We start from the raw sequence: 12439 nt of genomic DNA on the forward strand, positions 1-12439 counted from the left end.
TTAGTTATTCTTCTTTTTAACCTCCTTACGAATTCAAAATTATTCATGTAAATGTTAAAATATATAACTTATTGTCAATTAACTTTAGCTCAATTCACAGCATGTAAACAAAATAAAATTAAAACATATTCATATAATCATAATAGTGAAATAAAAAATGATCAATTTACCATAGATCCCTAGGTTAAAATTATTTAAATTCTTTAATTTAATTTCCAATATTTTTTTTCAAATTACATATATAAAATTAACATAACAAAGAAAAGCATATGACGTACTATATTTTTTTTTGTGAAATACTTGTTTATATTTATTAATTTAAATTCAATTTGGATATTTTTTATTTAAATTCATAATTAAAATGGATTACCTTTTCTTATATTATAATAATTTATTATATTTATTTAACAATTTGTATTTTCCCATTTAGAAATTGAAAAAAGCAAACTTTTATCTACATTTCAAGGATATAAATATCTTACATAATAATGGATTTAATTTTATTCAAATTAAACATTAGTTTGACTCAGAAAATACAATGAAGATTTGTAATTACAAATTAGTAATTGTTCACAAATAGAATGATAGTTCATTACAATTATAGTTAGTTTTCAGAAACAGGAATGGGAATTCCTAGTAATATTCAACATTTGAATACTACGTTTATTAATTATATTTTAATTAGTAATTTGTTTTCAAAGTTTCAATAATATACTAGATATTTAATTTAGCACTGTATAAATATAAATTAAAATAATTACATTTTATTAACCTTACAATATATTACATGTATATATTTATTAAAGCCTATAAACTCAATGTAAAGATTAGATAAACCATAGAAATTTTAGTATTATTAACATTCATAATTGGCGTAACACTGTTTCGCGGATGCACTTAATTATTCGCACATCCGATTCTGCCAATAAATCAATGATTAGTCATTTCATAGTTAATGATAATTGAAGTCCAATTTCACGTGTCGCGTTGCATTTTGATCACTTTGTAATGGAAATCTGTTTAATGAAGAAATTAGTTGTTTTTTTTTTTGGAATAATACCTTCCACAATGTAAGTAATTGTAAAGAAGTATTGACAAGGAGAGTTTAATTATTGGATTAACAAATCATTACTTATTTTATGATTGATAGTTCATTATAGTCAAGTTAAGAGTAAATCGGGTTTCTTTTCTAAATCATCTGTGGTATAAATCTATTTCTAATGATGAAGAGGTAAACAAAAATAGTAAACATATTTAGTATCGGTGTTTTCAAAGAAAGGAATGGGTATTTCGGGGAGTGGAGTAAAAGTCGGTATAGTCGATATAATTCGACCTGCGCGCTACCATTAAGCTGAAACCTCCTGGAAAGGATGCACGGGCCGGAATAAGCGACGAGGAGCAGTTTATGAATATATATCTATTTATTGTGCCTTTCGACACGTGTCCGTGCGTCCGTTAATTGCAGATACAATATTTATAAAATACAGAGCATTGCACACGGAACGCATTCCAGCTCCGCACACGCCGACCAACTGTAGACGAACGGAAAGACGGAGGACAAGTCCAAAAACTATCGAAGACTCAAGTAAGTTTTCTTTAAAAAATCGAGTTCGCATTGCCAACGGCAGCATCCCGTCGGTCCTACCAACCGAATCTTTGAATATTTTAATTTTTCATCTCAATTTAATTTTTTGGCGGCAAATTCGAATGGAGCGTTCGCGCTAATTTTCGTATTTATCCGATCAAAGCTGTCACTTACTTGTTGTTCGATTTACGTTTATATTTATTTTTTTTGCTTTCGCGCGGTGACCAGTGCGTTGTGCTTACTCAATGCTATCAAAAATACAATCCTTATCTGTTTCGTATGTAGCATCATTATCGTTTTTTTTGGGTTCGAATTAAATGACAAGAGTTTGCTTTTGAATATACAGCACGAGCGTTCTGCGCCACGGCTTTAGTTGCGCGTTTGGAGCCGTTTGCTGGAGACGACGATGGAAATCGCGAGGATCGATATCACCATTTCCGAGGATGACATTTTCAATGGGGCCCGGCAAATTTTGAACGTCATCCGACCCACGTGGAGGCCGGAACAAATCAAGTACAAGGTACGCTTTTCAAAACTATTACACAAAAAAACAACAACAATTTTTTGTGTGTTGCAATAAATAGAATTTGTGAGCGATTGAGTTAACGCGTGCGGAAACAATGAGACGCGTTGTCATGCAATTGCTACAAACTATAATTTTCTTTCTAATGGGTAGTACACAAATGATTCAAGATGTTAACAGATGGGATCACGAATAAACTGGTGAAATGCAGCTTGTCGGATACTTCGGATGCGGTTCTGGTGAGGGTTTACGGGAACAAAACGGATCTTCTGATAGACAGGACGGCGGAGACAAGGTAAAACTATTGTTGCGACAAGAGTTAGAAATTGTTTTTTTTTTATTGCGTGTTCTTTTGCAGAAATATTGTGATGTTGAATAAGGTCGGGCTCGCGCCGAACCTCTATGCGACCTTCAACAACGGTCTTGCCTATGAATTCGTGCCGGGATGCACCCTCTGCGACGAATCCGTTATAAAACCTGAAATATACCCTTTGGTGGCAAGGAAGATGGGCAGGTTGCATAGGGTGGAATTTGAGGATAGCAGGGACACCGAACCGATGCTCTGGAGAAAGCTGGACGACTTTCTGAAGTTGGTACCCGAGCGGTTCTCGGATGCGGCGAAGCACGAAAAGTAAACTCAAACAACATTATTTATAAGTTTTTATTGTAACAAATTGCTTTCAGGTATCTGCAGACTGTTTTACCCAAGGATGAGATTCGAAATGAGATTGAGTTTCTGAAGGAGAGGCTGCTGCAGCTCCAAAGTCCGATAGTGTTTACGCACAATGACCTCCTTCTGGGCAACGTCGTATACACGGCCTCCAACGAATCCGTCACCTTCATAGATTTCGAGTACGCTGCATTTAATTATCAGGCCTTCGACATTGGAAACCACTTCTCGGAATTCGTCGGTGAGCGCTTCTAATTTCTCCGCGTTTATTCATTTGCTTAACGCATACAATTTTAGGCTTGGACAGCATCGATTACGCAAAATATCCTGGCAAGGAATTTCAGTACGCGTGGCTCAAAGAGTACCTGACAGTCTTCAAAAAAGGCGAAGTGAGCGACGAAGACGTGGAAAGGCTTTACGTCCAGGTGAATCAGTTTGCGCTCGCTTCGCACGTTTTCTGGGGAGTTTGGGCCCTCATCCAAGCCGAGCATTCCTACATAGATTTCGATTTCATGGGGTAAATCCGCTCATCTCTGAGTACAATAAATTAAACTAAAACTTATACCAATTTACAGTTACGCCGCCATCAGATTTAACGAGTACTTCTCTAGGAAAGAACAGTTCCTATCCCTCGAGATGCCCAGATGATATTAAACCTATGTTTGTACCTGAGCAGAAGCTAATTTTAAACGATGATTTATTTTTTACTATTAAATATATATACATGTTTTTTCTTCTTCTTTTTTAATCCGTCGTTTAATATGTAACAAACAAACAATCAAAAAGTACGAGGCTATAAAGTACGGGGAAAGTTTTCGGGGCAACTTACCTACAAACCTATCTAAATATAGTGTGCAAATTTCCATGAGTTTCTCGGTTTTATGATTTACTGAGGCCGTCTGTTCGTGACACCCGTTTAGGGGGGCGGTTGGTTGTTTCTCGGGGGGTTCTTGGCAGGCGGCGATGTGATGAGTAAAGACGATGGCGTGTTCGTCGGTATTTCTGGGTGGCACTTGGAGGAAGGTGGTGCGTGTAACAGTAACAGGTGTTGTTTAAATATCTCTCACGCCGTTCCGGCCAACCTGTTCCAATTTCTGACCCCGTTTCTAGTCTTCGAATGCACACCCCCGTCGTGACACCTCAAAGAACTTCATTCCATTTGCGATTCAATCCAAGTAAGTTCCAGAATTCGTTTGCTTTCCTATTTCACGCAACTGTGAAAATAGTATAAATACAAGGTGGTGCAAAATTTGTACCACATCACTAGAAACATCTTCATAAAATAAACAATAAATGGAGATAAAAAGAATTCATAAGAAATTGATATTCAAGCAATTATTCTTAATAGTTTCCATAAATCAAAAACAAAATCATAAATTAGATGGCTGTATCTTAAAAAGCATTCAAATCCAAAGTCTAAAAATTACTCAAATAGTTTAAAAATGTTGTATCTCTTATCTCTGCAAATGTTATTTTTTTAATAACTTTGTTTTTGAGTCAAAGTCTTTCCAATATTTTTTTCAAATTAAAATTATAATTAAATATATAATTAGAGTATTCAAAGCTTTAGAATCACAAGGTCTTTATAATTTTACTAAGTTATATAAAAATATAGATCTGTTTCATATAATTTACAAAATACTAATGCGTGTAAAAACCATTTCATAAATTGAATAAAAGCATTGAATTTTATTTACAAAAGACGGAAACATTTAAAGCATTTTGTAGTGAAAAAAAAACACATATATTTTTTTGTTGTTTATTTTTATTTCACAATTTCATGTCTGTATTCGTATTTTATAATTGTAACAAATTGTTCTATGTACGAGTTAAACAGATAACATTCTATATTTGTTTTCACAATGTGTTTCTTTTTATATAATAGTTTCGTAATCCAAGTTGCTGCGTTATCTAAGTAATATGTGTACAATTTTCAATTTGCTACTTGACTGCAAATTGGAAAATAATATCTCAAATGTTTCTTCCATACAACAACAAAAAAACAATATAAGAATTAGGAATCTTCGATAAAAAAATATTATCTTTTAATCTCCTACATACACATTCTATTTTTAGTAAATATACACAAAATTATCTCGTGGTTGACAATTCTAAGAAAACATCTGACGAGTATAACAATAATGCAGGTGTTAATTAATTTGTGAAGGTGAAGTAAATCTTTTCAGTTGTTGGTATGTTATGCTCATATCAAGTTACATATGTATGTAACATAGCTATTGTGTCATTGCTCATATGTTTCTTTAATGTTTTTTTTTAAAGAAACGTCTATACTAGTGACTGCTTTTTTAGACATATACAAGCAAGTCTCAATGGCGATGTTTAGTTTCTTTGCTATTTTATGTCTTAGATTTAATTGTGTCTGCTGTTATCTTTGAATTTAAATACAAAAAAAATAACTAATTTTCATAATTAGTTAAATATAATCTACTTTCTTGATATTTCATATTTAAAAATATATTAAATATCTAAGATAGAAATTATGTAACATGTAACATGTATTAAATATTAAATTTATTGTTTTGTAAATATTAATATTACAAAAAAATATGGAATAAATAAAATATAAATGAAATAATTTTTTTTAATTACAAAAATATTACTTTAAGTTCTATTTTATACCAATGTTTAATGGTTATGTATTGTTTTTTTAATTTCGAAATTTATCGTTAAGTAAATTGAAAATATACGTAATTATCTTCATGTTACAAAAAAAATATCTCACATTAAACTGTGATTCAAGTATAATTTGATTTATTTGATTTTGTTCTAAATAGAAATATTTTATTAACTATAAAAGAAAGAAAATGTAGTTTTTAGACAAAAATGTGTAGAGATGATAGAATTGAGCAAAACAACAATAAATTATAAACTATTAGTACACAAAAATGATCGTTTTTTTTTTGTCTCTTTATATAGTCAGTCTCTTTTTGCACAGTTTATGCAGTTCTAAAGTCCTCGATATTAGTGGAACCAAATAACCGCACTATTCGAGTTATTGTTGTATTTTCAATTAATTTGCATACATACATATAGTATTCTATACTGAAAAAGCGTCTAGTGTATTCATTCTTTATATAATTTTAACATGAAATATTTGTTACGACATTAAATAAAATGTTATAGGTTTTCCATAAAAGAAATAGTATAAAACCTATATATTTCAATGAAGTTTCACTATTCACATTTGATTCGACATTAAATGTAAAATATTATGTTCGTTCATTATTGGTTTCTCTAAATTTGTCAATAAATTCTTGTAAATCTTTGAAACCGGACTATTTGAATCTAATCAAGGACATTAAGACCGCATAAAAGAACAATAAATACTTTGCAATTAAGTTCAATTTGTTAATAAACTTTTACATAGATAATTGTAAATTTAAAAATAATCAAATTTATACCTTTTTTTACGTAGAAAATTAATTTAATAATTATTTGTTTTCGCAAATGAAGATGATATATTTTTTGTTTGTACAATGAAAATTAAATATTACAATCTGGCCTTATCACAGTTAAAATATGTGGAATGCACTTGTGATTAAAATGTGAATGACATGAACAGGAAAGTTTATAAATTATTATGTTATTACATTTGCATTAAATACACATGTCGTTACAAATCGACATAAAAATGCAGACGATTGCAGGAATGGTTGCACAACGATCTATACTCTATATATATATTTATATTTTTTTTGCAAACAATTACGCAATCAAAACAACAACAAAAAAATAATAAAGTTGCGGATGTATGTAATTTTCATTCGTCGTTCGTGTCTGCGCGTAATTAACTTTCGGAAAACTTCAATCGTTACGGAAGGATAATCGCATTCTGTTTAATAAATACATAACCCATCGTCGAGTCCATATTTTTCATTCCTTATATTCACAGGATTTCTTACGTACAAATAACGCAGTTTGTTTTGCTCCTCACTTATCTGCATCGAAAGTTCTGGTCGAGTAAATTCTGATCGTGTTATCTATGTACAAATAAACGTCTAATAATAAACACACATTTTTGAAGCGAAATTGTCGTAATAAAAAAGATTTAAGTGTATAAAACCGGATCTATTCGAAATATTAAAAACAAGTTGTTTTCTGAACTCTTAAATACAGACTCAATTGAATGGAATGTTTTTACAGATTATTTTGTTGTTAATTGTTGCCTAAAATTATGTATTTATTAGTGAATATATTTAATAAAAATACTAATTTTGGTAAATATTTATTCATGGAAACTGATTTTAATCAAGGAAGTGTTGGAAGCTGTTATCTTTACATATCATTTGAAGAAATTGGATGTAATCCAGGATTTAGTGAAAAAGACTCAATTGAATGAAAAGTTTTTACAGATTATTTATTTGTTAATTGTTGCCTAAAATTATGTATTTTTATTACTGAAATTATTTAATAAAAATCTTATACAAATTTTGGTAAATATTCATTCATGAAAAACTGATTTTAATAAAGGAAGTGTTGGAATCTATTATCTTTACATATCACTTATAGAAATGTAATCTAGGATTAAGTGAAAAGATAGCGTGTAAGGAAAATTAATACTGCAGAAAAACAATACCATAAAACTACAATCATCTGTCAATCTATCTGGATAGAAGAGAAATATGAAATGGTAACATGCAAGTGATTGCAGATTCTTAAGTGAAAACATGCAAATATCAAAAGAAGTTAAATATAATATAGGTAATATTCAGCAAAATAAATTATTCGAATGATATTGTTTGAGAAAAGAAAATAGTCAAAATTGTTATACAAAAGTTTTAATTTTTTTTCCAATTTTAAGATTTAATTAAAAACTTTTACCACACAATATTGCAATTATTTTTGTGTATTTTTTTTATAAATTATTTAAATACTAGAAGTAGAAGAAAATATTGATACTAGACAGCATTTCTCAAACTTTCTTTACATATAAGTTTGTAGAAAACTTTGATCCAAGTATGTACAACTAATAATATTACAGCAGTTCCTCGCTTTGACACAAGGTAACAGTTGTCAAAATACCTACTTAATAAATTGTGTATTTGCCTAAAGGTTGAGAAACGCTGTTCTATAGTAAATAACAAATATGAAAAATAAACAGTTTGAGATTAAAATTGAATAATTAGAAGAAATAAGTAAAATTTTAATTTTTGGTAATTTATGTTTAAAATTACATTTAATTATTCACTTACTTTAAAAGCCTTCCAAACAAACAAGTTAATTAGTATACAATTGCAATTATCAATACATTTTTAAAATATTCCATTTTAAGAAAATTAATTAGTACTATAAACATATGGAACATAAGAGAACATTAAATGGTAATAACGATAACGAAGTTTGGATATAAACAAAATCCTGAATTTCAATTTAACATAAAAAATGTTCCAATTTAAGACCAACGCCCAATAATGATCCAAAAGTGTTGATAAGTGGATGTTAGAAATTTATTTAATTTCAGTTCAAATTTTTCATTTCTTTTGTCATAGTAATTTTTACCTCTAAAATCAAAGTTTTGCTTAATTTAGTCATTTTGTGAAACACATGTCAGAAATTGCATAGTTCAACATTTCTCAGAAATGAACTAATGAATCTTATAGATTCTGCGGTTTTGCAAATTTCATAATATGATTAAATACTTTAAAGTATTGATTGATAATTATCTGCATGGCTTTTCCTAAGAACTTAACAAAATACATCTTTTTAATTCAAAATGCATGTCAATTATCTTAAGGCATTTCATTGATGCTTAATTAATATGACTTAATATGATTAAGTAAGACCTGAATTAACGCTGATTCGACCTATTTTCCTTATAATTTGCATTAGTTTCTCTTGTTTAGCGATTGTCGTCTAGCAACGTAACCTAAATTAAATCTACTTACTGTACTTAATACGAGTATTGACAGGCATCTCCAATTGAATATACTAAGATGAACACACAGGGTGACCCAATTGAACTGCAACCAACTTAAAACTGCTATAACTTTTTAACCGTTGGCAATATTGTGTCCATATTTCGCCTAATGATAGCTGATTTTATTATTTACAAGCTTGCGGAAGCATTTGCATCTCACTTTTTTGGAAAACAATTTATTAGTGATGGAATTCAAACATAATAGTGTGATAGCTCAATATTTGAGCGGAAAACCAAAAGTGGCTATTGTTAGAGCCCTCGAACACCTTAATGTGAAAAGATCTTTCGTAACTCGAACAATAACACATTATAACAAAGCTAGTAATGTTAAAAAATGCTATTTACTTATTATTTAGTTAAAATACTGTAAAATTTCCAAATAATAACTTTAAAAAATGAAAATTGTATTCAAACTATGAACAATTTATATTATTTTTTTAGTAAATTGTCATATATTAAGAATTAATTATTATCAATTATCATTTACAAAGAAGTAACTTATTATTTTTTTTATATATCAAAATATATGAATAGAACTTCATATTTTGAAAAAAAAAAAAAGAAATTGAACAACATTAATAATCTTGTATTTTTCTTTTGCAGATATATTGGATTCCGATTGTTTCGTGATTGTTATTTTTATTACTTAACTTCGACGAAACGGGATATTGCGGTCTGCGAGTTTCGTATATTATTAGATTATGATAATGGAGCGTGACGAAATGAAGGATAATAGATCGGGAAATGAGCATGGCTTATGGATTAGCTTCAGTTCCCGCGAAAACAGCAAACGCACCGGGCAGCTACCGAAAATGATGGAGGAAATCATGGAAAGGCTGAAAGAACCCCAAGAGAGCGAAGATGAAATGGACATCACTTTTCCCAGTGATTACGAGTGGAGGACGAAGCTGTATTTCAAGTTGCTCGACAAGCAGAAAGAAGGAAAGTAAGATAATTGGAAATTGTAATCATCGCCACATTTACATATCAAAATGCTTAATAATAGTAAAGGAATACACAGTTTTATGCTTAATTTATTCTATGTAATTTAATTTAAATATTAATACGCTTAAAAGCCATAAATAATTAAACAAGAAACTTAGTTTTCAGTTTAATTTATTTTAATTAAATTACTATCTTAATTATTCGTTTAATTAAAATTCAAATATTCCACTTTTGTTACGCTTGAAAATAGTATAACAATACATGAAAAACTTGGTTTAATTTAAATTTATGCATCGCTTTATTACGTCTATACGTCTATATAATAAGTCTATATCAGATAATAAAAATACTGTCGATATTTTATTACTCTCGGGATTTTGATTCTGTCGGGATTAAAGTTGTCGGGATTATGGCTGTCGGGATTTTGATATTGTCGGAATTATGATTGTCGCGATTATGGTTGTGGGGATTGTGATACTGTCAGGATATCGAATGTCGGGATTACAATATCAACCCGAAATGCATGGATTTAATTTAATCAAATAAATAAGCAACATACAATTTAATCAGCTTTTAATGGTAATTGAATTAATTTCATGTGAAAACTTTTTAATGGGACTTTAATTGGATCACAGGCGGCGATGCGATCGAAATAGTTAATTATAGCACCCCCAAATACATGAGGCGCCTTTTCCACGCACAAGAAACGTATATTATTTATCACATAAATTTATTACATAAAAGACAACGATGTCTCTGCGTCTTTATTGTTAAAGCTATTTACTGTCTCACGTACGTATTATACACACACATAAATATATACATTTTTTTTGCAGTATTTTTTATGGTTGTTGTTTGTTGTTTCTTTATTTCGGTAGGGGTTGATTTATGACGGAAGCGAAGTTTCGGATCGCGAAAGTGTATAATGCCATGACTAGATGTAATAGGACTTTGTTGAAGGTATTGGGAAAGTCTTGCATGACTTGCACAACACGAGGTCCCCGATATGACATATTATTATTAGATTCTGTGCCATTGGGAATCGAAACCCATCGAAGTATCGAATCTCTCGATTCGTTATTTTCGCGACTACCCATTTCAAAGGTCATCCTCGAATGCGAAATCTATTATCCATGCTTGTTTGATCATTAAATCAAAACATTTGAAATGCCTTCTACTTTTAGATATATTTTTTCCGTCTGTCCTGGAGAACCGACTTTTTTCAATTAAAAGTTATACATAATTGACCTCTTCTAAGATTTAAACATACATTCATTAAATCTAAATGTGCATTCTTTTTAATGTTAAACAATTTCAATAGTTCATAGTCTAATTATCTATTACATTTAAAGTTTACAACTTTAAAAATGCATATTGTCTGCATATTTGAAATAAATTTCCTCTTAATTGAACAACACTTGCCAACACATTTAAGTTTTTTAATTATTCCAAAAGTTTTGTATTTTTTTTTGTAAATTTGATGATAAACACTCAATAAATTAAGTTACTGCAATCTATATCAAAATATTTGGAAAGTTTACCGAAATGTCATCGAATCAATTATTCAAGAATATTTTTTACAATCAAATATAACAAAAAATTCTAAATGAAATTTGGATCTGATAAATTTTTGTTAGTTGTTTTGATAATTCTAACAAAATAATTATCGTTTCTTATAATAAAGAAATTTTACACTATTTGAGAATTATTTGTATATAATCAATATATTATGAATGAAATGTTATTATCATTGATTATTTAAATAATTATCGATAATGTGGACAAACGTATTTAGTAATTAATTATATGTTAAATTTTGTAAAAATGAACATCATATGAGAATTTCTACTTTAAAAGTAATATAATATTAGAAAAATATATTTGAATTTAAGTAATTTTTATTAGTAAAACTAAATTAAAGTCAATTATCGTTGAATAATTACAAGAAAAGTCAATTATTTTCCTGTTTAAATATAAATTTTATACAATATTTACATCATCTGATTGTTTACTGATAATTTGAACACTAAAATCCGTATTTTCATTTGAACATTACTATTATCCAAGACTTCTTGTAAACCAGTGGTTTCTAAACTTGATGTTACTACACCTCACTTAAAAATATTTAATCCGCTCCTACATTTCAGATTGTTTAAAAAAATTCAAAATATCACAATTTTCGAATTTTAATTATATAATTGTAAAAACAACTTTAAAATTAAAGAACTTTTAGAATCTTATTTTCTTATTATTTAAACATTCATAATTTGTACTTTAAATAACAATTCTTCAGTATTTGCTTATACGAGTTTTGAATAATTACTACCAATATTTTCAAAGCTCAAATCTTTATTACAAATATTTTTTATAGAATTAGTCTTAAAATGTTATCAATGAAAAATTAAATTTGTTAAATTTGGTGTAATTTGTAACAAATAAAAGTAAAGGAAAGCAGAAGAAAATTATAATCTTTTCAATATTATTTTCGAAAATCATTAATTGTTTGTTATTTAAATTATGATTGTTTATACGTGTTAATTTTTTTGTAAAATTACTACATACAAAGTTTGTTTGTTTTTTAAATAATTGTTTAGAAAATCTCAATAAATTGTTTATAATTTAAAAAATATATGTTATAGGACGCATTGGGTTACAGTACAACAAGGTCGTAAAATGAAACTCCTACGACAAAAGCGTAAAAATGTTACTGATTCCTCAAAACAAATTAAATTTGCTTTAATAATAATAATAATTTATTGGCCAAACATCGATACATAA

The 12439-nt window shown here is 28.8% G+C and overlaps 2 protein-coding genes across 2 annotated transcripts in view; both read left to right on the top strand.

The window, feature by feature from the left end:
- Positions 1 to 1169: 1169 nt before the first annotated feature.
- On the top strand, positions 1170 to 3492 carry LOC108569890 (ethanolamine kinase). Its single transcript, XM_017931641.1, has 7 exons — positions 1170 to 1585; positions 1932 to 2105; positions 2279 to 2403; positions 2467 to 2739; positions 2793 to 3019; positions 3076 to 3295; positions 3354 to 3492. The coding sequence occupies exons 2-7, from the start codon at positions 1992 to 1994 to the stop codon at positions 3424 to 3426; spliced, it is 1032 nt and encodes a 343-aa protein (XP_017787130.1). The 5' UTR covers positions 1170 to 1585; positions 1932 to 1991; the 3' UTR covers positions 3427 to 3492.
- A 6011-nt stretch (positions 3493 to 9503) lies between these two features.
- The window catches only part of LOC108569891 (putative methyltransferase NSUN7), an 8241-nt gene continuing 5305 nt past the window's right edge, over positions 9504 to 12439 (top strand). The window contains exon 1 of the mRNA XM_017931643.1: positions 9504 to 9662. Coding sequence (XP_017787132.1) covers positions 9529 to 9662 — 134 coding nt within the window. The 5' untranslated portion in view covers positions 9504 to 9528. The remainder of the gene's footprint in view (positions 9663 to 12439) is intronic.

This window comes from Nicrophorus vespilloides, unplaced genomic scaffold (genome assembly GCF_001412225.1).
Source record: "Nicrophorus vespilloides isolate i.1.1-1 unplaced genomic scaffold, Nicve_v1.0, whole genome shotgun sequence".
NCBI classification, from domain to species: domain Eukaryota; kingdom Metazoa; phylum Arthropoda; class Insecta; order Coleoptera; family Silphidae; genus Nicrophorus; species Nicrophorus vespilloides.